Genomic DNA, 25,488 nt, shown 5'->3' on the forward strand with positions numbered 1-25,488 from the left:
TTTTGTCAAATTGCAAATAGCTATTCTTTTTTACTATTTTTGTTATGATAGTATGAAGTGCTTTTTGTATAGGCTACTATCTTAATCTTGGAATATGGGGAGGGAAGTGGCGCGTCTGCAGTCAGCCAAATATGAATGTAATTCTGCGGCATAAAGTAGATGTATTTGTTTATTGTACAGAAAAATAAAAATGACATGTCAAGCAGTCAATTGACTACATTGCAGTCAAGAAGTAGAGCAAATTAATTTACGAAACCAAAACGTGGGTCATAGTTGTCTAAGCCTCTATTGCGTAGCCTCAGGGCCGGCCCGAGGCATAAGCGATCTAAGCGGCTGCTTGGGGCCCCCTTGCCACCAGGGGGCCCCCAATAGAGTTTCTTCTTTTTTTTACATAAGAAATAACGTAAACAAGTGACATCAATGAATGAATAAATGAAACAATTAATAATTCAAAACAAGAAAATTCTGTTTTCATGATCAATATACCTGCCTACTGCTATGTGTCTGCCAGCCTTTGAGTCATGCGCATAAAGTAGACACCTCGGGTGCATAGACAATTCGTGCAGACACTGCATCAAGTTAAAAAATCGGAAGAGATGGTAATGTTAAGACAAGTCACAAAAAAGGACGTATCCCCCTGGTGCCGAAAACAGAAAGAAGAAAATGACAGAGGAGGAGACAAACCAGCAAGATACAGGTATGTTTGCATGATTATTTACAGTATGTTTTGTGCTTGAGGTAGCTAACGTTAGCTAGCTGTCATGATCTAATATAAGCCATCACCAGAGCTAAATCCCCGCCATCAATAGAGAAATGTCTCCCATTAATATATATTTATCTAGGTGTATTTCAGATGTCAAGGATATTGGGATTGTTTTGGATGTTCAATCAAGCATGTACCCTACTGTAGCTCTAGGTGGGCTTATGTTGTAAATTAAAGTTAGCTAGCTAGCTGACTGAAGTGGACATTAGCACTAGCTACATGAAAACGTAGCTGAAGGCAAATTTACCACAGAGGGATTGTTTCTGATTTCGCACCTGAAAGTGTTGATAGTTTTTTACTGTTCTATAATATGTGACATAGTGGTAAGTCTGATAGCAACAGCAGGCTAAGCCCAGGCTCCCAGTCCCAACCCCAACCCACTGACTAGCGCGACTCTGGGCATCGGTAACGTTCCAGCTTCATAGGCAAAGATGGAACAGTACGTGCGCTCTGCTCTAAGATCTTTGGTGAGAGATGGTAGTGTTTATAAGAAAATATACCATGTTGGGTGGGGAGACTTCTGTGATGAAAATAGACTTAAATTTGATTAAGATAGTGGCGAGTGATGTAGCGGTGCTACCCTCATATTTAGGCTGCAGTACATCACCATGTTAAGTGTTCACCATACTGCAATTATGCCTCATTTGCCAATAGAATATGAATTGTTAGATGTGGAATTGCTTGTTGATGAGTGTAAGTAATGATAGCAAAATAAACACTTATGCAATATTTTATTTTTTCAGGGACACTGTTGAAATACTTTGGAGCACATCTCTACCCAGGCTCGGACTGGTAATCTGTACAACCGGGCAAATGCCCGGCGGTGACCTCCGGGATTTTTTTTTTTTTACAGTTATTTAGCTTATTTGCGGCCCGTCGCATGTGAATCGCGGACTATAACCAAAGTAAAGGAGAAGATTTGCACCAAATAAAGGCTGTGGTTGTGTTTCTACAACATGTTGGCACAAAACGTAATTTCTGTCAACTATGACGATGTCCATGTTCAGTAGCCTATATTTTTCATTTAGTCAAGCAGTGACATGGGGTTTAATGCATGGGGTAACATGACGTGAGACAGACAGAAGATGAGCCTGTCTTTAGTAGCCTATCCCTGAATCCTGTCCCTCTCAAATCACTTTAAAATGGTGTGATTAGCAACCAGAATTAAAAAAGGCCGGTCCAGGAGAAAATTGCCAGGGCCGAATTTTGTTCCCAGTCCGACCCTGTCTCTACCTCTACCTAACTCTACCTCATCAAGTGTCTGCCTCCATGGCTGATGACACAGAAGGTGAGGCAAATGGTTACATAGCCTGTTAATATGACATGACACATTTAACATAGTTTTTTTTATTTATTTATGTATTTATTTAATCATTGCAGGTTCGTCCACTGCAGTCCACTGCGAGTTGCAGATGCCTGAAAGCCAGGAACGAAGTAGGAATAAGTATCTATTTTTTGGGACATTTTTTTTTTATTATCAATGTTTGTCTATTTTGGTTTTATTTTGTAGTTGAAGATTGCTTATTTAATGCACATTTGCGGATTTGTTCTGCAAATCTGTTGAAAAACAAGTAATTAAACGGATGTACTTATTTACAACAAATACAAATGCTGATTTTGTTATTTGTCAATTCAACTTCAGTAAACCACCCTTAGTGCTTCACTTTGAATATGAAAGTTTCAAATAAATCTGTGATTTTAGTACTCTCTAAGATTAAAAGGTGACAGGGTTGGTGTAAATAACAACTATATTAATACATTGGTTTACCAAGCACATGGGGCCAGAAGTCTAGAGCGGAGCCCCAAAACATTTTTGGCATGTGAGCAAGGATGGATTACTGAATGAGCCTACCGAGCCCAAGAGGTCAAGGGACCCTGAACCTCAATTAGTTGTGTGAAGTCACTACCTCTAAAAGTCAAAAAGCAAAAGGCTATGCCCTTCTCCAGCTGACCATCCCAAAAATGCACCAGAATACAGGAAATCACATCTACCAAATTCAGAATTTTCTGGGGGAGTACTCCCAGAACCCCGCCCCCCCCCCCCCACACACACACCTGTTTGTACCCACATTTGCACAAATAGGGTAGGGGGAGAGGGTCCTTATGCATCTGTGTCCAGGGGGACAGTAGTTCATAATCAGTCACTGTATTAATACATAACCTCACTGTATTAATTTATAATATAACATTATAGTGTGAAGTTGTCAATTATCGCCAAGCACAGGTGACTCCGCGTTGTGGGAGGGGGCCCCCAAATCAAATTCTGCTTAGGGCCCCCAAAAGGCTCAGGCCGGCACTGCGTAGCCTGTTAAAAACGTCGCCAGATAGTATTAAATCGGCAACAACATTGTTTTCTGCAGAAGCCTACCCAAGACTACAGATGAATTCTGAACAGTTATTTCTCTACTGGCTCAATTATCACACCACTGTTTTGATTTGCGTAGTTGCTTTTAACCCCAACACTGACAATAATGTAGACAGCAAATTTCGATTTTCGTTACCACCGTGTAGTCAAACCTTAAGCCATACCCAAGTAGCCTAAATCGAGGTAATGTTTAATTATGCATTATTTATTCTGTTATTGAATTCGTAGGCTGGGATTACTCTCGGCAACAATTATGTTTAATAGTAGATCCTGCTTCAGAAGGGACGGCAGGCAGAGCGATGTACAGTGTCAGAGCGACGCACAGTGGCTGAAAGTGGTACTAAAGCTTCACGCAGCTTCACGCCGCGTAATGCGCGAATGAAGTGGTCATTTGAAAGCGATGCCCACTGTAGATGCGCACTAAATACGAAAGCGCGATTTGATGCAGGCAAAAGTATCGACTGTTACTAACAAATGTATTATATCAATATTATAAATGTGGCGATAGCCTAGAACTTGGGTAGGCCTAACATTAGTAGCCTATGCACTTGCGGTGATAGAAACTAATGTGAATCGCGGACTATACAACCAAAGAAAGTAAAGGAGATTATTTGCACCTGCGTTATTGCCAAATAAAGGACGGGACTGCACCCTTCACAAACCGTAAAAATTAAGTTTATTGGTTTTACAGTTGACTACAGTTGACAGTTCACCATCAGTCCACACAAAGATTCTGGTTTCCTTGCACTAGCCATTTTCGCCATAGCCTATTCTGTCTGTTTGTATATTACAGCACCCAAGCTTTGGTGAATTTCTGAAACAGAAACGGTGCCACCTATAGGCCCGGAATATGATGCAAATATTCTTGAATCGATTCCAGGGAAGACAGGGGGGAAAAAGATCGTTTTAGTACGTGTGGACGTGGCCTTAGTGTTGTGGCAGGTAGGGCAGCCTCAGTTCCTTCCTCACTGCTGTGCATTTCCACACCTCCCTTGCAGGGGTGCTACTGACACATACAGTGACAGCAGACAGGAAATGTATCTCTATGCAACTGACTGGGCGCCAGTTGAGGGTCTTCATGTGCATGTTTAGCAACGTCTCTGGACAGAAAGAGACCTGCAATACCCTGCTGCTGAGGTGCACACAAACCAGCCCAGAGAAAGATGACAGCAGGCTTGTGCAGAATTCAGAATTGAATTGTGAATGACTCCTAAATTCTTGAATTTGAATTGAGGTCAAAAACAGGATCTAGAATTCAAATTGTACTTAAAGAAAGTAGAATTGAAATTCGAATAAAAGTCATATCATAATTTAAGGGTAGTGTTTAACAATGAAGCTTCACAGCATATGTCAGATATAATTGCATCAAACACACAACTTGAAACTTATAACAGTAACCAATCACATTTCAAAAGTTACCTTCCCAACACTGAATGTGTGTGAGATTCAACACATTCTCGCTGTTATGTGACTGTGGAACTGTTTGAATTGTCATGAATTTAATTCCACTTCCTGGCATTCCAATTCTAATTCCCGTGGGGCGGAGCCAATTCAATTCAAATTCCAACTCATGAATTGAATGGAGGTCAAATCTAAAATTCTGAATTTTGCACAAGCCAGGATGACAGCAGGCAAAAAGGGAGGAGGTGTGATAAGCCAATAAGCTGGACGCCATGTTCCAGGAGAAATGTGGGCCCACATACACTAGTCAACTACAGGCCCACATACACTAGAGTCAACTACAGGCCTGAATGTGTTTCTACACTAGAGTCAACTACAGGCCTGAATGTGTTTCTACACGAGAGTCAACTACAGGCCTGAATGTGTTTCTACACTAGAGTCAAATAGGACAGGCCTGAATGTGTTGAATTGCACACCATTTTCTAATCAAGTTCTGAGTATCTTAAAGGGACTGTGCATACAAGTCCAGTTGTCTTGAGCATGAGAGGTTAAAGGGGAACTTGGCAACTATTTCAACGTAATAAACCCGTTTAGAAATCATTTGGATGGTTAAATGACCTGTTCCGGTGAAAATGGTGACTTTCCCCGCTGCCCCTAGCGTCCCCAGGCGGAAAACCAACCTTGCAACATTGAGACTACTGTCCCGGAAAGAGAAGTGAGAAACAAGAAACTTGTTTTAAATCGTGTTTCTTACCTTGTAACATCCACATTGTCTACCGAACTTATGCTAACCGTTTTGCTAGCTTGTAAACAAATCCATGTGCTTTATCATTACCTTTTTTCCACAGTTTGAAATAGCATAATGCACAATTTCTCCAGCAGAGGGGGAAATCCTGCCAAGTTTCCCTTTAAGCAGAAACATCGGCGGGCAGCTCAATGTCACACAGTAGTTTTAGTTTCTGCTCATTGAGTCCTTGTCCTTTGCCCACCATCTCAATTAGGGCGTAGCAGGTGTCCTTTTGAGTCTTGGAGAGACGTGGTGTAGCAGGTGTCCTTTTGAGTCTTGGAGAGACGTGGTGTAGCAGGTGTCCTTTTGAGTCTTGGAGAGACGTGGTGTAGCAGGTGTCCTTTTGAGTCTTGGAGAGAGAGACGTGGTGTTGTAGCAGGTGTCCTTTTGAGTCTTGGAGAGAGACGTGGTGTTGTTGCAGGTGTCCTTTTGAGTCTTGGAGAGAGACGTGGTGTTGCAGGTGTCCTTTTGAGTCTTGGAGAGAGACGTGGTGTTGTAGCAGGTGTCCTTTTGAGTCTTGGAGAGACGTGTTGTAGCAGGTGTCCTTTTGAGTCTTGGAGAGAGACGTGGTGTTGTAGCAGGTGTCCTTTTGAGTCTTGGAGAGAGACGTGGTGTTGCAGCAGGTGTCCTTATGAGTCTTGGAGAGAGACGTGGTGTTGTAGCAGGTGTCCTTTTGAGTCTTGGAGAGACGTGGTGTTGTTGCAGGTGTCCTTTTGAGTCTTGGAGAGACGTGGTGTTGTAGCAGGTGTCCTTTTGAGTCTTGGAGAGAGACGTGGTGTTGCAGCAGGTGTCCTTTTGAGTCTTGGAGAGAGACGTGGTGTTGCAGGTGTCCTTTTGAGTCTTGGAGAGACGTGGTGTTGCAGCAGGTGTCCTTTTGAGTCTTGGAGAGAGACGTGTTGTAGCAGGTGTCCTTTTGAGTCTTGGAGAGAGACGTGGTGTTGCAGCAGGTGTCCTTTTGAGTCTTGGAGAGAGACGTGGTGTAGCAGGTGTCCTTTTGAGTCTTGGAGAGACGTGGTGTTGCAGCAGGTGTCCTTTTGAGTCTTGGAGAGAGACGTGGTGTAGCAGGTGTCCTTTTGAGTCTTGGAGAGACGTGGTGTTGCAGCAGGTGTCCTTTTGAGTCTTGGAGAGACGTGGTGTTGCAGGTGTCCTTTTGAGTCTTGGAGAGACATGGTGTTGCAGGTGTCCTTTTGAGTCTTGGAGAGAGACGTGGTGTTGCAGGTGTCCTTTTGAGTCTTGGAGAGAGAGACGTGGTGTTGTAGCAGGTGTCCTTTTGAGTCTTGGAGAGAGACGTAGTGTTGTTGCAGGTGTCCTTTTGAGTCTTGGAGAGAGACGTGGTGTTGCAGGTGTCCTTTTGAGTCTTGGAGAGAGACGTGGTGTTGTAGCAGGTGTCCTTTTGAGTCTTGGAGAGACGTGTTGTAGCAGGTGTCCTTATGAGTCTTGGAGAGAGAGACGTGGTGTTGTTGCAGGTGTCCTTTTGAGTCTTGGAGAGAGACGTGGTGTTGCAGGTGTCCTTTTGAGTCTTGGAGAGACGTGGTGTTGTTGCAGGTGTCCTTTTGAGTCTTGGAGAGACGGGGTGTTGCAGCAGGTGTCCTTTTGAGTCTTGGAGAGAGACGTGTTGTAGCAGGTGTCCTTTTGAGTCTTGGAGAGACGTGGTGTTGTAGCAGGTGTCCTTTTGAGTCTTGGAGAGAGACGTGTTGTTGCAGGTGTCCTTTTGAGTCTTGGAGAGACGTGGTGTTGTTGCAGGTGTCCTTTTGAGTCTTGGAGAGACGTGGTGTTGTTGCAGGTGTCCTTTTAAGTCTTGGAGAGACGTGGTGTTGGAGGTGTCCTTTTGATTCTTGGAGAGACGTGTTGTTGCTGCAGGTGTCCTTTTGAGTCTTGGAGAGACGTGTTGTTGCAGGTGTCCTTTTGCGTTTGGTTGTAAACTGTGGTAAACGGAGTTTTGGGCAGCCAACGTCAAAGTATGCGGCAGAAGTACACCAAATGTACGACCAATGTTTACATTTACATGTTCTCACGTGCGACTTTTCAGGGTTCTGATTGGTTAATGTGAGCTTGAGCTTTTCGTTAGACTGCCACTGTGGTTTGGCGTGCTCATGACAGCATGTATGTACACAGGTTCGTGTAAACACATTAAAAAAAAAAAAAAAAAAAAACGGTCTCGTGTAAATTCAGTTTTATTTGCAAACGTAGATGGCCAGATATTTGTTTAGGAAAATACCCTGCTTCGTGTAAACGTAGTCTGTGACACATTCCTGTCATTTCACAAGTCCCCATCTGCATCAGGATTTGCTGACTCGTTCTGGAGGCCCACTGATGAACTTGTTTGGCACGAGACCTCAACATCTGAGTTTCTTTTCAGCACTAGAGTTTATCATGCTTGGCGAAGCAGCTTTCCTTTCTCTGCTTCCTCAATCTGCAAACATTTCTAGCAAGGCTACAGGAAAAGGGAACCAGAATGAAGGTTGCTTTGGTCACTCTAGTTGATACAAAAAGACAGAGAAACAAAAATGTCTGTAAATATTAATGAAAGAGAAGACATTGTTGAAGTCAAACAGATTTTGACTGACCATATAGAAGTTTACGATAACAGCACCAGAAGTGACTCTCCAGGAGGAGGCTGGGGATCTGAAAGGATCAAGCAGAAAGGCAAGTCTACTTTCCCTCTTTGCTTAATCATACACAATAGACCTGCTTTACATAAATGCAGAAAACATCAAATAGTTAAGGACAAGTTGTAGACAAGTTAAGGACAAGTTGTAGTAATATAGTGCACAATGCAAAGACCACAAACAAATCTAACATTTTCATAACTTATAATAATAATACTCGAAAAAAAAAAAAAAAACACTACACGGATTAAGCAAGACCCCATTAATGAAACATGCCAAATGTAACCCTCTGTTCTAAATATGTATTAAACATTTACAAACAAATGTTTGAAATACATTGAGTAACCTGTAATATTGACATGGACTATTCATATATTTTTATTAAGTATATGCTTTGTCAGTCAAATAAAATATTTTGTATTTGATCTTTTCAAATTGAAATCACTTAAACCACATGTTGTAACAGGTGCTAAGCTTTAAATCTAGCAGCAAGCTAACCATCTTTTCACACATCTGTTGCCTTGCATGCAGTTATTGAGGAAATGGTCCAAAGGTCCTTGAGGTCCTATTTTGTCTTTACATGCACTCATGCCTTCCTGAAATAAAATGCTGACTATAATCACCAGTCATCCTCAGGCAACTTTCAGGCTATCAGTGAGTCTCTTCCCCGTAGGCTACTTTACTTACTGACTCGACTTTATCAGAATTCACAGAGTAGCAGCAAGCGAAATGATTGTTCCTGAAGTAAATGCTGTTATCCTAACCAATGAAACATTTAGTGCAGTTTTGAAATCTTACGTGAAAATCTAAATTAGGCTATTATGGTCCGGGTCCGGATAGGATCACGTCAGCGTCCGGACTCGGACCGCGGTACGCCATTTGGTGACCCCTGATGTACAGGCAACTCATATGGCTTTTACATTGACTCTAATAATGTACAGGCAACTCATTTACAGAGCTTTACATTGACTCCAATAATGTACAGGCAACTCCTTTACAGAGCTTTTACATTGACTCTAATGTACAGGCAACTCAATTACAGGGCTTTTACGCACACTCTAATAATGTATGGCACAAATTAATGTTTGTGTTTCCATGAAAATAAACCAGGAAAATGTTAAAAGGTGTCTTGTCAGTAACTAACCTTTTAAAGGAATATTCCACCATTTGGGGAAATACACTCGTTTTCCATCTGACTAGCACTTTTAGCTCCAGCTCATTGAATCAGATTAGACCGTTAGCATCTCTCCTATAAGATAACGTTCGAATCTGATTCAATGACCTGGAGCTAAAAGTGTTACTGTCAGACTCAGAGAACGGCTGGATAAACCATGACAACGCAACGTCTGGATCATGTCTCCCCAAGTGATTTAAAACGAAACAAATGTCACTGTCAGACATTTTGGCTATTAAAAGGCGTCTTGTCAGTAACTAACCTTTAATGGCATTACCTTTCCGCAGGGGCAAGGCCCTACAAGTTGGCTACAGGGAGCGTGCTGCTGCTGTGTGCCCTTCTGCTGTTCACCATCATGGGGCTGTGCGTTCACATCTCCAGAGAGAGACACGAGCTGCGCGCCATCACCACCAACCTTACTGGAGCCAGAGATCTGCTAGAGTCCACTAATGCTAATCTGACCAGGGAAAGGGATGCGTGTAAGACCAGCAACACACTCATCACAAAAGAGAAGGAGCAGCTAGAGAGCACCTATGCAGCTGTGGTCAGCGAGAGAGACCAGTTAAATGCCACTTACACCAACACACATGCAGAGAAAGTCCAGTTACAGGCCAACTACAACACTCTATCCAAAGATAAAGACCAGCTGCAGAACCGCTACAATGAACTGAAACGAGATCGAGAATCGCTGAACACCAGCTATGTCAACCTTGAGAACGAGAGAAATGACATGCAGAAAGGGCTCCTAGACTTGGGTGAGTAGTAATTATAGTTAAGTCAAGTAATGTTTGAAAAAAAGTTAGATTTAGGCCATATTTAATACAGTGGCAGTCACCGCCAGACACTACTGCTTTAACTACAGAGTAGCAGTTAGTGTGCTCTAATGGCGGGTTTATCACTACTGCGCTACCTACAGAGTAGCAATTAATTAGTGTGCTCTAATGGCGGGTTAAACACTACTGCACTATCTACAGAGTAGCAGCTAGCGTGCTCTAATGGCAGGTTTAACACTACTGCGCTAGCGTGCTCAAATGGCGGGTTTATCACTACTGCGCTAGCATGCTCTAATGGCGGGTTTAACACTACTGCGCTATCTACAGAGTAGCAGCTATTGTGCTCTAATGGCGGGTTTAACACAGAGTAGCTAGTGTGCTCTAATGGCGGGTTTAACACTACTAGCGTGTTCTAATGGTGGGTTTAAACATGACACATATTTTAATGCAGCAATATAGCATGCAGGATCAGAGCCAGAATGCAAAAGTGTTATGTCAACTTGAATCAGGGTAGACAGTGTAGCTATATGATTTGACTTTTTGATTTTGGAAAGGTTGGGAGTATTTCAGTGTACAGTAGCTCTTATGACACTTTTATTTTGAAAGGTTGGAGGTATTTTGACTCCCACCTGTACTACATCTCAACAATGAACAAATCCTGGGATGACGCGCGACAGGACTGCAAATCGAGAGGAGCAGACCTGATCAAAATAGACAGCCAAGAGGAACAGGTGAATGTGTTTGTTTGTGTGTATTTATATAAATATATGTGTGTGTGTGCGGGGTGGTGGTGATTACAATGTTGTCTGAGGTGAGCATCTGTCTTTTCACTTGAAAACAAATTTGGTACATGAGCTTTTACCAATTCATTTGTATTTGTTTGTATGAAAACAACAGGAATTTGTCTCATCGTTTAACAAGGAAGCTTGGATTGGCCTGTCTGATGTCAACATCGAGGGGCAGTGGAGATGGGTAGATGGTAGCCCACTGACTACCAAGTATGATTATGAATTTGTATTTGGATCATAGCTATTTCATTTACTAGACGTACCATGACAAAGTGAGCACCCTGGGTGCTACTAGACATACCATGACAAGCACCCCACCTGCTTCTGTGTTGTCTGTGCACATGTGCCTTTCCTCACGCCACTGTTTTATTCTCAGGTTCTGGGCCAAAGACCAGCCAAACAGCTACAAAGGAGAGCAAGACTGTGTGAAGCTCTGGCTATCACCACCCCTGGAGAACTGGAATGACGAGAAATGTTCCATAGTACACACCTGGATATGCGAAAAAACTAATCCAGAGATAGTTAAATGTGCTCTAAGTCTTCCATATTACAGACCTGGATATGCGAAAAACTCACCCAGAGATAGTTAAATGCGCTCTAAGTCTTCCATAATACACACCTGGATATGCGAAAAACTCACCCAGATAGTTTAACGCGCTCTAAGTCTTCCATAATACACACCTGGATATGCGAAAAACTCTCCCAGCGATAGTTAAACGCGCTCTAAGTCTTGTTACACAGTTTCTGAGCTAAAATTTATTTTTGTCACATACAGCAGTGTTTCCGCTAGATTTTTTTTAAACAGTGGCGGCAGACAATATTTTGCGTCTCCCCTAATTCTGAAGCAGTGGCCGCTAAATGAAGAGGAAACACTGAGAAGAAAGTTAATGTTTTAAATAGGTTACATCAATACAATATATAATATGTGAAGTGAAACTGGACGGGCCATAATAACCTCTGACTAGTTTTAGGCTACTTATTGTTAAATTGCAATGTGAGCGCCAGCCAGCAGGGAGGATCCGTCGGCAGGATTGTTTAAAAAGCAACTGCAACTACATTGCGTGTCTGCCCTGATTCTGATACCCTGGGGATATTAATTAAACCGTGGCGGGCCGCCATGCTGAAATAAATGTAGAGGAAACACTGCAGCAAACCTCACCTCACCATCCGCTATCTGCCTGTGCCCTGATCACACTGTGAAAAGACGGGGCCTCTGACATTAGCAGGGTTCTTTTTTGATCACCAGCCTAAAGTTTCTAAAGTCTAGCCAATCAGAATTTCTACTTGCCAATTTTTTCCCGGTGAAAATAAGAGAATTATGAGTTTATTAGATGAGTGTCACTGAATGCATTTGATCATTTTATTAACATTGTTGGCATGAATACATACCACAAAATACACACAGAAAGTGCAAACACTTCATTTCATGTTATCTATCTATCTATATCCTCATCCCCTGCTTCATTCCTCTTCTCGCCCCCATAAGTCTGTCCCAACCACTGTCACATTTAATCTTAACTTAATAAAAAGAAGATATCAATTTTTAGGAGATGCCACTTGTTTGCTCTCCCTCTCGTGCGTGCTCAGACGCGTTCTCAATTAAATGGAGTAGCATAGAGCCTATGTTCAAGTTGGATCTTTATAGAGAGGGCCTGAAAAGTATCATCTTTATGTAACATGCTGTTGGTGCACGTTGACATTGTATACTTTCTCTAACGAGTGAAAAACAGTTTGCAGTACAGCTACTATTTATTGGCTAAATGTTGGTCCCTCCTCTGTCTCTCGGTGCCCTATGCACAGTGTGTGATGCGTCTGGTGGGGGTGATCTCTGATCAGGCAACTTTTTAAAACTGAATATTTTCGCCTACAAGCTCCTCACGTTTCATCTTCAGCTTACCTCCATAGACAATAAAATAAACGGTCTTGCTGCTTCAGGTTTTGCGGCCTCCGTTACATGACATCAGCCCCCCACAAAGGAAATAGGTAAACACAATGCGTTAATTGCATTAATATTTCGTAACGCGTTATGTATTTGTGTTATGTAGGTCTACTTTTTACTTTACTGGCTATCTTCCTCCTCTTTCAGTCTATGCTCCCTGCTCTGGCTCTGTTCGTTCTTCTAATTCCTTGTGTTTTCTGGTAGACGCTCTGTTTGTTTCCATGGTCTCTTGCGCTGGTTTCACTGCAAACTGTGCACAGCCAATGGGCGTATGAAACGTCATCGCGTAGCACAGTGCGGCACAGTGGTCATGGGAAATGTAAGAAGTACTGCCAGGGGGATATATGACCGAGAACAGAGCCTTATGTATCATGCGTGTAATGCCTCATGCATCACTGGCCAAACTGGCTAGTAAGTTTTTATCAACACCTGCCAACATGAATTTTAACCCGCATTTGGCGAGTGTTAATTTAGAACCCTGGACATTGGACTCCATGTCAGTAAATGAGCAAATATTGGTGTCAGCGTCTGCTCACACTGCATGGTTTCTTTAGCATGGTAGCTTAAAGGAACCGTATGTAAGAAATGTATTTCAATTAATCATAAAATGGTCCTGAAATGTCACTAGACATGAATAAATCTGGTTCATTTTAAATACTTATATCACTGACAACAGTAGTCCGGCCAGGATATTGTCATTTAAAAAGTGAAGTTGCAGCCCTCAACTGATGTTGATGTTGTGTTTTGGCCTGATGCGCCACCCTCCACCTATCTACTAATCACGCAGTCAGTAGTGTTTTGGCATCCAGGTTGGCAACCTCAAGTCAGGGGGGAGGGAGAGGGGATACACCGCTCTACAGTAATTTGAAAGTGATTGCAGTACCAGTTTTGGCCACAATCTTACATATGGTTCCTTTAATAGTGCACCTATAGTTCTATTTGTGCATAGTGCACAAGCCCGTTGGCATTCAGCCATCCTTGCATACGAAAACTGTCACAGAGCTAGACCGTCTGTGGACACGGTCTCAACTGGGCGAGCTCATGAGTAGTAATGAGCTCAATCAATTCCACGTCAAACTGAAGAGCTTTTGCAATTGGCCTGATTTCTCCGCTTATTTCTTTTCAGTGGCTTGAGCTGACAGAGGAGTTAGCTGTTCATTTTCACATTCACGACATGGCACAAACACCCATGGACCAAACATATTTAAAAAAATACAAGTAAAAACGGTTTTGTGTGGCAGGTCACCTTTAATGAATTTGGAAGTCATATCATCTTGCATAATAACCTTCTCGAAGACACCATCCCATTCATTTTATCATTATTCGATTTTTTTTGGATGAGATCCTGCAGTATACAGCCTAAATGAGCAGTCATTCAGCCGAGCAGAAATTAATTTCACATCACATATATTCATTATACCGACTCTACTAATAAAGCTTGTTTGTGCGTTTGAGCTTTATGCTATGATTTGCTATTGTCATTTTGAAATGATATATAAAATGATTACAGCTATACATGTCCAATCTCAAATAAATTATTCCATTTTGATCACATGCAGTCCGCTGTCTCCTCCACCTCAGACAAATGGATTTGTTTACTAATAGATAGCATGTCTTAGCTATACTAGTGGGATGTGCTGTGTTTAGATAGCATGTCTTAGCTATACTAGTGAGATGTACTGTGTTTAGATAGCATGTCTTAGCTATACTAGTGAGATGTGTTTAGATAGCATGCCTTAGCTATACTAGTTTGTAAAAATGGTGTTTTCGGATCAAACAGTAAACACAAGCCATCACAATAATAAGCACACAATGTACCAACTACACACTGATGGTCTGAATAAAAAACACATCTGGCTTTTGCTTTCATTGTGCACAAGGTCGGCTATCAGTTTGAGGTCATACTTCTGTCATAGTTCTGTAAACATACAGGGATCCAAACTAAAAAGTATTAGTGTTTATTTACACACATTAAAACAAACACAACTGTGTTTTTGTCAGACACCAAACAGGACGAGGACCACAAAAGCGTCACGTTCAAAAGCTTATTTAAGGGTTGGGGGTTAAGGGGGTTTCAGGGTTCGGGGTACTGGAGTTCCAGAGTCTGCGTGTGTGTGTTCCCCAGTAGCCTAACAGCCATGGCAGGAGCTGGATGATCCGGGAAGTCCTGGGGAAACACACACACAACAGCAATTGAAACGAAGCAGCAGTACAGTCAAGGACTAGGCGGTATTCGTGAGAAGAGGAACGAAGGCAGGTCAAGATTACCGGGCTGGAGAACACAGAAGTAGTCGAATAGCTGGTCCGATCACAGGCAAAGAGTCAGAGGCGCTTCCAAAACAGGCAGGTAACTGGTGCTGGTTGCAGACGATCTGACAAATGTGGACTGAAAAAGCCAGGCTTTATATACAGGGCATGATGAGTGGTGAATGCAGTGCAGCTGGTAGGTAAACGAGGGTGAGGCAGAGCAGAGCAGGAACAGGTGGAGGTCATCAGACTTCAATCAGCTGTTACCAGGCAGAGAGAGAGCGATGACAGAACCCCCTAAGGGACGGCCCCAGAAGTCCCCAAGAGTGACACCACGCCGAGGGCGGAGGGGAGCCGGTGGAGGGCTAGGAATTCCTCCGAGCGGTCCGAAAGGAACATCCTCATCCTCGGAGGGAGCTGGAGGGTCGTGGACAGAAGACGGGACAGGTACCCGAGACAGGGTCAGGCACAGGACAGGAAGCCGGGCGGGCAGGACGGTTAGGGGACCCCTCTGGGGCGGCCCCCCAGGATTGCAGGTTGATCAGGATGCAGACGGTGGAAGTCGGCGATGAGTGTCCGGGTCCACAATCCGACTGGCTGGCACCCAGGTTCTCTCCTCAGGTCCATAGCCCTCCCAGTCGACGAGATACTGGAGGCCCCTACCTCCGCCTGGACCGGCAGGCGCCGAACGGTGTACACCAGCCCACCGGGCCAACGAGGGAGGAGGAGGAGGAGGAGGAAGCGCACGGGACCAGCGGGCTTTCATCGCGTCGGCTTGACTTTCAAACATGGAAAGTAGGGTGCACCCTCATGGAGGTTGGCAACTGGAGCCGGACTGGGCGGTTGGGCTGATGACCCTCTGGATAGGAACGGGCCGAGGAATCGAGGTGCCAGTTTACGCGATTCCACCCGCAGTGGGAGATCCTTGGCTGACAGCCACACCTTCTGGCCAACACGGTAGGCGGGTGCCGGCGATCTTCGGTGGTTAGCCCCAGTGGCATAGCTGACAGCTGACTTGGAGTAGCGGGCACGAGCTTGTGACCAGGTACGACGGCAACGGCGGCATAGGCGAGGGCAGACGGGCAGGACACATCTCCTTCCTGGCTGGGGAACAGGGGGCTGGTAGCCATACACACACTGGAAAGGTGACATACCAGTGGAAGAGCAGGTGAGGGAGTTGTGAGCATACTCTATCCACATCAGTTGTTGTGCCCAAGCCTGGGGTTTGTGAGAAACCATGCACCGCAGCTTCTCCAGCTCCTGGTTTGCCCGCCGGATTGACCATTGGACTGGGGTGGAACCCAGAGGTGAGACTCACTGTGGCCCCTAGAAGACAGCAGAACTCCTTCCAGAATGTAGAGGTGAATTATGGACCTCTGTCAGAGACAACATCCCTGGGCAGCCCGTGGTAGACGGAAGACATGATCAAGAACAGCCTGGGCAGTCTCTGGCAGATGGCAGTTTAGGGAGGGAATGAAGTGTGCCATCTTGCTGAACCGGTCAACCACAGTGAGAATGACTGTCCATCCCACCTGATGGTGGGAGGCCAGTTACAAAGTCCAAGGAGACGGGGACCAGGGTCGCGGTGGGCACAGGCAAGGGCTGGAGTAAACCAGCCGGGGCCGAGTGGAGGACTTGTTCTGATTGCAGGTGGGGCAGGCACGGGATACTCCTCGGACATCCCTTTTCAAAGAAGACCACCAGAAGCTGGGCAAGGGAGATGGCAGGTGCGGGCGGAGCCCGGGTGGCAGGCAAGGCGGGAGTTGTGTCCCCACTGTATGACCCGGACCTCAAATTCTCTGGGACGAAGAGACGACCGCCTGGGCATGCACTGGGACTGGGATGGTCCACGGAGGGCCTCTTGAATTTCCCTCGATATCCCAGGTCAGGGCAGCTACGACGCAGGGATCGGGCAGAATTGATGCAGGTTCCTGGGAAGGGGCGCCATCCTTATGAAACTGACGGGAGAGAGTCCGGCTTGGTTCCGGCAGAACCTGGGCGGTATGACAGGGTGAAGTTGAATCTGGTGAAAAACAAGGCCCAGCGGGACTGTCTGGGGTTAAGACGCTTGGCATTGGCGGATGTATTCGAGGTTTTGTGGATCGGTCCAGACCAGGAACGGAACGGTGGACCCCTCCAGCCAGTGACGCCACTCCTCCAGGGCAAGCTTGACAGCCAACAGCTCACGGTTTCAACATCATAATTGCGCTTCTGCAGGTGAAAGCCGGGCGAGAGAAAAATGCACAGGGGTGCAACTTGTTGTCCTCCTCTGCCCGCCGAGAGAGTATGGCCCTCTCCCCACGCCTGAGGCATCCACCTGACAACGAACTGCCGGTCTGAATCCGCATCTGGAGGATGGGGGCAGTGGTGAACCGGGCCTTGAGGGTATGAAAGGCTGTGTTGGCCTCTGGGGTCCAGAAAAAGGGGTGTTTGATGCTGGTCAGAGCTGTGAGGGGAGCGCGACGAGCTGTAGTTCGATGAATCTCCGTAGAAATTGGCAAAACCGGTGAATTGCTGCAACTTCTTCCTATTCCCCGGAACTGGCCAGGAGGTAACTGCCGAGACCTTTGCGGGGTCCATCTGGATATTGCCTTCAGCGACGATGTATCCCAGGAATGACACAGTCTGAGCATGGAACTCGCATTTCTCCGCTTTGACATAAAGAGAGTTCTCCAGGAGCCGTCGAAGAACCAGCTGGACATGACGGGGTGTGTTCGACAGAGTTCTGGAGAAAATTAAGATGTCGCCCAGGTACACGAAGATCAATTTATTCAGCATGTCCCGCAGCACATCATTCACCAGCGCCTGGAATACCGCTGGGGCGTTGGTGAGGCCAAATGGCATTACCAGGTACTCATAATGGCCGGTGTGGGTGTTGAATGCAGTCTTCCACTCGTCACCCTCCCTTACTCGGACTAGGTGGTAAGCATTTCTAAGGTCCAGTTTGGTGAAAATAGTGGATCCCTGGAGCAACTCAAAAGCAGAGGTGAGTAAAGGCAGAGGGTACCTGTTCTTCACTGTGACATCATTCAGACCTCGATAATCAATGCAGGGCTTAAGAGAACCATCTTTCTTTCCCACAAAGAAGAACCCGCACCAGCAGGAGGAGGGAAGACGGGCGGATGAGTCCAGCTGCCAGGGAGTCCCTGATGTAATCCTCCATAGTTTTCTTTCAGGAGGGGATAGTGAGTAGAGGTGACCTTTGGGTGGAGCAGTCCCAGGGAGGAGATCAATGGCACAGTCGCACGGGGCGGTGTGGGGGGCAGAGATGTGGCTTTGGTCTTGTTGAACACCTCTCGAGGCCATGGTAACATTCAGGGACATTAGAAATGTCGGGGCAGTGCTGGGGGTACTGAGCCGGGGCAGCGAGGCAGCACGCAAAACAGGTCAGGTGGCAGGCATTTCCCCACTCTTTCACAGTTCGAGGCCCAATCGAGGTGAGGATTGTGGAGACGGAGCCAAGGGTAGCCCAGGATTAGGGGTTGGCCTGGAGAGCTGAGCAGGTGGAAGCGGATGGTCTCTCGGTGGTTTCCTGACACCATCATTGAGATGGGGGCTGTGATGCTGGTAACTGTGCCAATTACGTGACCGTCCAGGGCCCGGGCTGGAACAGGAGTGGACAAGCGATGGCTTTCCAAGCCCAGCTGACGAGCAAGTCCTGTGTCAATAATGTTTGCTTCTGCGCCAGAGTCCACCAGGGCTGCCAGGGTGTGGGTGGAATCAGAAAGGTGAAGACAGACTTGGATGAGGGGTTTACGGCTGATGGAGGGCTGAATGTTCATTGAGCTCATCCGGATTCCTCCTACATCTGGTGAGCTCCGGCTTTTGCTGGACAGGTGGCGACTCGATGACCATCACCACCACAGTACAGGCACAAGTTGGAGATGATGCGTCGCTGGCGCTCTGCAGGGGTTAGGGAGGCGCGGCCGATCTCCATCGGTTCAGACTGGTCCGGCTGGCTAGATGGTGTGGCAGGTGCGGACAGAAGGGCAGTTGGGACACTCCGTGTGCTGGTGGATGGACTCTGGCGCCCTCTCTCACGACGGCGGGCCTGGATCCTGCGGTCGATGCGGACAGCCAGAGCAATGGCTTCATCAAGAGTGGGGGGTTGATCATGGGAAACCAGCTCGTCCTTTATGTAGTCCGCCAGGCTGTGGAGGAAGGCATCCACCAATGCTTCCATGTTCCAGGAGCTCCGACTTGCCACAGTTCGAAAGTCAATGGAGTAATCCGCAACAGTCCTTCTGCCTTGGCGAATACTCATCAGGGTCCGAGATGCCTCGGCTGTTGTGGATTCCAAATCGAATACCTTGAGCATCTCCTCTGCGAATAGGTTGAAGGTTGCACATGCTGGGGTCTGGCGCTCGAACTCCGCCGTTCCCAGAGTCGAAGCTCGGCCCGCCAGGTGAGTGATCACGTAACCGACCCTCGCCCCTTCAGTGGCAAAAGTCCTGGGTTGCAGGGTAAACTGGACCGCGGCAGCTCGTCAGGAACGCCGCACCTGGGTTGGGTCGCCGCTGAACCGCTCTGGATTGCCGATCCTGGGTTCTGGGGCTCCGCAGCCACGGCAGCAGTGGACTGGGCAGGAGACTTCGGGTGCTGGGCGGTGAGCAGGCTGGCTGGGGCTGGGCGGTGGGAGCAGGCAGAGGAGAAAGGTTGGTGAGAAGTTGAATGATCATTGCAAGTTGTTGCTGTTGCTGCTGGAACTGCTGGCGCTGTTGGTAGCCGGCTTGAAGTAGGAGGCAATGTCAGCAGTGTTGCGGTTTACCTCTCTGTCTCTTCCAGGCGTTGCATGGCGGTGGGTGGTTCTGGTTCGTCGGTTTCCATGCTGGTTCGACCGTGCGCTGGGTCCATGTTTGGTCAGATGTCAGACTGTCAGACACCAAACAGGGCGAGGACCACAAAAAGCCGCCACGCTTAAAAGGGGTTTCAGGGTTCGGGGTACAGGAGTTCAAAAGTTTATTTAGTAGGGTTGGGGGTTGGATGATCCGGGGGTTTCAGTACAGTCAAGGACTAGGCGGTATTCGTAGAAGAGGGACGGAAAGCAGGTCAAGATTACCGGGGCTAAGAACACAGAAGTAGTCGAGCGGGTCCGGGATCACAGGCAAAGAGTCAGAGGCGTTTTCCAAAACAGGCAGGTAACTGGTGCTGGTTGCAGACGATCTGACAAGTGTGGACTGAAAAGCCAGGCTTTATATACAGGGCATGATGAGTGGTGAATGCAGTGCAGCTGGTAGGTAAACGAGGGTGAGGCAGAGCAGAGCAGGAACAGGTGGAGGTCATCAGACTTCAATCAGCGCGTGTTACCAGGCAGAGAGAGAGCTCATGACAGTTTTTCCAAGTCAAAACACAAAATAGCAATTTCACTCAGAAAAAAAAAATCAGTCTACATCGTGTCGTCTCTCAAAATTTCATCTACATTACATGCAATGTCCTGGTGTCACAAGGTCGGTTCATTCGCCGCTCAAGGGCCTCGAACCCGCCACCTTGACACACACCGGCATGGGAGACGAACAATCTAACCACTGCGCCAAGGCAAATTGCGCATATATCGAGGTTTGTCTCCCAAGAACTGTCCAAAAGCGCCCCCTAAAGCGCCGGTTCGAATCCCGTCATGCACGTTCATATTTGCATTGAAAATATGCTACAGATGTCTATCGTTGTATGGAATGATACTGACGTGTCATACGTGCGACGGTGTGATCGCTAACTAAGAGAAACGAGGATGATACACACGTTTGTTTTTCACCTGTCACGTGTCATTTTCTCTGATGCATTGCATTGAAAATATGCTACAGATATCAATCGTTGTATGGAATGATAATGACGTGTCACATGTGGGACGGTATGAACGCTAACTAAGAGAAATGAGGATATTTAAAATTACTCTCTTCTTAACAGTTAGCTGCAATGTAGTATGCATAATCATTTTCTGTATACTGTAAAACTTGAAATAAAAGCTTGGAGATAGATAAATAGGGAGACCAAATAAATAGGGAGTGGCCGAAGTACCTCTCCATTGGGGGAATACCAGTGGGGACAAGTGATGGATTCGGGGGGTGCCACCACATCCTGTCCACCCTGGTGAAGTCCAGCTCTGGCTGTCCAGTCCGGGACCACTTAAAAAGGGCCTTTGAGATCCACTGCTGGTCTAGGACCGGTATCCAGCCAGCAGGGAGAAAAACTCTGTTCTCTATGAAACAGAACACAAGAAATGCAGTGTGAGGCTCTTGTTTCATGTATTTTGTGCTGAACACTCACAAATTGAAATGTCTGAGAGTATCTTTATATTTATTGTTTTCTGCGCATTACATCAGCTGTGTTTATGTAATTTGTATATGTCATTTTACTACTATTATTCTTATTACTACTATCTTACATGCTGCTATCGCCTCCTCCACATGCTCTGCTGCCATGACAAGGTCCCTGTCATCCATGGCACCTGGCTCCAGTTCACATGGCACTGCTGCTGGGACTGATGGACAGACATGCTCTGATGAGCCTCGTGCTGGCACTGCTGGAATGGCTAGAGAAGACAAGATAATGATTGAGTTTTAAAAAAATCTATATGTATGTGTATTCATATTACTTTTGGCATCACACACCTTTAATTACATCAGACTTACTAGGCCGAAACCTGTTGGCAGAACAAGAGACAAGTCTTCTGACCGACATGTCAAGGCTCCTTTGGCTCAGGCTCTTTCCCACCAGCAATCCCCGCAATGATGTGACTGGCACACGCTTGGTGGAAGGGAAACCGCACTGCAGAGGCGGACAGGCTGGTGGGTGGCACTGGGGGCGCTGGGGACCGGCTGGTGGGGGGCACTAGGGGCGCTGGGGACAGGCTGGTGGGTGGCGCTGGGGACCGGCTGGTGGGTGGCACTGGGGGCGCTGCAGAGGCGGACAGGCTGGTGGGTGGCACTGGGGGCGCTGGGGACAGGCTGGTGGGTGGCGCTGGGGACCGGCTGGTGGATGCTGTGGCAGAGGCTGAGGCACTGCCGACATGAGACGTGGAGGAGGATGATTGGGTGCTCAGCGCCCGTTGCAGCTTTATGGAGATAGCCCCTCGGCCCTCAGGGAACATCTCCATATAGCGTCTGAAGGCTTCCTTGTTTGCCTTGTTGGCTAAGGCGTCCCCTTCACCTCACCCCTCTCACTCTCCCTGATCATGGAAGCCACCAGGTACCCACCAAAACCAAGAGCATTCTCCAGGACCCACCTGAATGTCTGTCCCCTGAAAAAACCGAACTGCAGTGTATGCAGACCCAGCACACAGACCTCATCTTCTGGGTCAAGGCCTTGCTGAACTGCTGCTTGTTTGGCCAACTCCAACACCTTGTCTGGTGGAAGAGGACGCGACCATGGCTGGGCACTCCTCTTCACCCTGTCAGCTTCATGGGAGTCATTTAAAATGACTGTCCCATCAGCCCTCTTTCTGAACTTTGGCTCCATATCTGTCAGTAAGGAAAACCATGTTAAAAACTCATGTTTATCTGAGCACATATCAGAAGATTAACCTAATGATACATCTTAGAGACTATTAAAAGGTTAGAAACATGATGGCAAGTCCAGACAGCACTTTGAACCACCCCATATCAACTACGCAGTCTAGACACAGCATATCAGGTAGCAGCTAGCCAACATAAGGGGGGAGGGGGTGGGTGACACTGTACCACAGCCACTGTACCGAGACTCCCCTACACAGTACACACATATCTATAGCTTGATGCTATTATATAGCAATAATAAAAGACCACCAAAAGTGATGATGACAAGAAAGATAAAAATAGCACAAGCTTCAAATGACGACTAAATTAATTAAGCTAGCTTCTTGGAGGGGAAAAAGAGAACGACAGTGTTGCTAGACTCCCCCACACCACACACATAGCTACGTTACCTATTAGCTGGATGTTATATAGTAATAAAAGCTTTGCTAATAAAGTCCACCAAAAGTCACGAAGAGTGACGTTAAAGATAAAAATAGCACAAGCTTCAAACGACGACTCTGATTAAGTTAACGTTACGTTACGTTTAGATAGGCACTGCGGGCTAATTTAACACTCATTTCTACCTAGCTTGAATTTATTTATCATCAATGGCAGGCTAATGCTAACATTTTGACAAAAAACAATAACAAAAAAACAAAAACTTTCCCTCAGTCAAGTCAAGCTTTATGAATGAAGCAGAATTCAGTCAGTGAGTGATCAATCGTTTTCAAGTGGGGGAGGGAGACCCATCGGTAACTTTGAACTTAACCTGCAGGTTATAAACAGTGTTTATTTATGTCTCGTTTATGCAATAAGCTAACGTGACACTTACAGTACAGTAAAAAAAACGTGAACAAACTTATCAACAAAGTCGAAATCTTCCTCCGCAGAAACTTCCCAAAAACGACACTGCAAAATACTCGCTGAGGTAAATAACGTAGCGTACCTGTGCAGATAGCTCGCGCCGCTACGAGGGGTGAGGGCGGGACGTACCCCATGGCAACGGTTCTCTGATTGGTTCGTGCTTCACCAGGCACTTGGATATGCGGACTGTTCTGTGACTGGCCGTTGCTAGGCTGTCACTCGGGTAACTTTCCAAGCAGCCTTTCTAGGGAGATACTCGAGCTGTCATTGGCTGCTCCCCGGCCGTTCCGTGGGGGCAACGAGCCGCCTCATTGGCCATTTGCTGGGAGTTATTCGAGTTGTCATTCGCTGGCCGTTGCTTGACACACAGCCGGCCGTCCGCGCCAAAAAGCACAGGCTTCCAACTCAGCGGTTAGAAATGTTCTTAAGGTTAGGGCTGTGAGGATTTACACGGACAATTAGCATGCTGGCTCAGTCCTCCGTTACACTCACCTCCCTAAATCCTCACGCCCATCCGGGTCACGCCACCAATGTCACAAGGTCGGTTCGTTTGCCGTAATGGAATTCTAGATCTCATTCATAGTGAACATCTTGAACAACTGTCTTATAATTGTCTTGATCATGGAAATACATGGCCACAGAAACACACGTTCAATGTTGCAAAAAAAAAATCACAGGAAGTCACTAATGGTTCTCTGAAGTCGCTAGGCTGTGTAATGACGTCAAATGTGATGTAATCTCGCCTCATCATACGTCGTGCCGTTGGTTCTCTGAGAAGTTGCTAGAGCTTGCTTTTTCGCGTGATGACATCATTTGTGACGCTACAGGTTTTTTTTTTTTTTTTGAGGAGTGGGGATGGAAAAGAAGGCTAAGGGAGAAGTTTTTTTTTTTATTCGATAACTGAACTTCCCGTGACCTTTATCATTTCGCGGGCCCTGTGAGTCAGCTGATATGCTGTCATGGCAGTGGACCAGCTGGTAAAAGGTTTCCATCAAAGACAAACCTTTTTAGCTGTAGTTTGAAATGGAAGAAAACGAATAGTTTTAAACGTCAGAGTTGGTGCCACTGCCCACTGGACCGAGGGATGGTGGGACAACCGACTCTTATACACAAGTCGGTTCAACCGGACGGTCGTTGGTTGGCCTACCGAGTTAATAGATTCGGTCACCGGTTCGTGCGGCGGGGTTATATCGCGCGTTACTTCCCCCGCCATATCGCTCCAAGACATGTAGCCTTAAGCTGCAAATGTCATGCTCTCCATGTCTCTAAAATTAGCTGACATACACACTCATATTGACATACACTAGACTCAAGCACTGCCCATGGTTAGCCTACATAGGGTCTTGTTCAGTAGTCAGCTGTGCGCGCGGTCTCCTCGTGAGCCTACCAATAGCCTATTCACTTCTAACATTTAACTTAACTACCAAGATGACATAGCCTATGTCATATAATATTTCCCCCCTTTGTAATTTAGGATATTAATTTCAATGAACAATTCCAAGATGCACGAAACATAAAGGCTTTTGGGATCAGTTGATAACTCAACTTACCAAGAACCTAGACACCCGTTTGATTACTCATGCATTAGCACGGTTACGGTCTCTAACCTGTTGTACAGTCCTCGTGACAGCCTACCTACCAACAAACATCTCATTTAACATAACTACCAAGATAACATGACGTGTACTTGTATTTTATATCCATCGGTAAGCCTATGAACCTCTATGTAGGCTACACAATCACCTAAGATGCACGAGAAATAAATAGGTTTCTGCGATCGGTTGATAAGTCAAACTTGCGATAACACCCGTTTGATTAGACTCATACCCTAGGTTACGGTCTCCTTCTGTAGCCTGGCGCGCGGTCACTTCGTGAACCTACTATGAAGCCAGCAACATTCACCTCTCTAACATTTAACTTTCTAACTACAAAGATAACATGACGTGTATTTGTAGGCTATGTGATGAACTTCCCCATCGATATATGAATGACCATGAACACAAGCATCTACGATGCACTAAAAACAAGGCATGGTTAATAACTTGCCGCGAACCTAGACAACCGTTTGATTACATAGACTCATAGCCTATTACCTCGGTTACGGTCTCGTTTAGTAGGCTAAGTAGCCTGATGCGCGGTCTCTTCGTGACAAACGAAGCCAGCAACATTTAACTTTATAACTAGGCTACCCAGATAACGTGTAGCCTATTTGAAGCTTATGTGATGTAGGCTACTTCCCCATCAATAATGTGTAAATTGCCATGAACACAATCATCTACGATACTAGAATA

At 46.2% G+C, this 25,488-nt stretch overlaps 1 protein-coding gene across 2 annotated transcripts; it reads left to right on the forward strand.

Moving 5' to 3' along the window:
• Positions 1 to 2,125: 2,125 nt before the first annotated feature.
• Positions 2,126 to 11,547, forward strand: LOC125284446 (C-type lectin domain family 4 member F-like). 2 transcript variants are annotated; one of them, XM_048228391.1, is made up of 5 exons: positions 2,126 to 2,197; positions 9,387 to 9,854; positions 10,479 to 10,603; positions 10,770 to 10,870; positions 11,037 to 11,547. In XM_048228391.1, exons 1-5 carry the CDS (start codon positions 2,176 to 2,178, stop codon positions 11,248 to 11,250), a joined length of 930 nt encoding a protein of 309 aa, XP_048084348.1. In that variant the 5' UTR covers positions 2,126 to 2,175; the 3' UTR covers positions 11,251 to 11,547. The 2 variants fall into 2 exon arrangements, with proteins under 2 accessions (XP_048084348.1, XP_048084347.1); XM_048228390.1 differs by lacking the exon at positions 2,126 to 2,197 and adding an exon at positions 7,809 to 7,962.
• Positions 11,548 to 25,488: the final 13,941 nt, after the last annotated feature.

This window comes from Alosa alosa, chromosome 19 (genome assembly GCF_017589495.1).
Source record: "Alosa alosa isolate M-15738 ecotype Scorff River chromosome 19, AALO_Geno_1.1, whole genome shotgun sequence".
NCBI lineage: Eukaryota > Metazoa > Chordata > Actinopteri > Clupeiformes > Clupeidae > Alosa > Alosa alosa.

Coding starts and splice junctions, on each gene's coding strand:
- LOC125284446 (XM_048228390.1), top strand. CDS start 7,824: ATGTCTGTAAATATTAATGAAAGAGAAGACATTGTTGAAGTCAAACAG. Junction 9,855..10,478: donor GAAAGGGCTCCTAGACTTGG/GTGAGTAGTAAT, acceptor TTATTTTGAAAG/GTTGGAGGTATTTTGACTCC. Junction 10,871..11,036: donor GGTAGCCCACTGACTACCAA/GTATGATTATGA, acceptor TTTTATTCTCAG/GTTCTGGGCCAAAGACCAGC.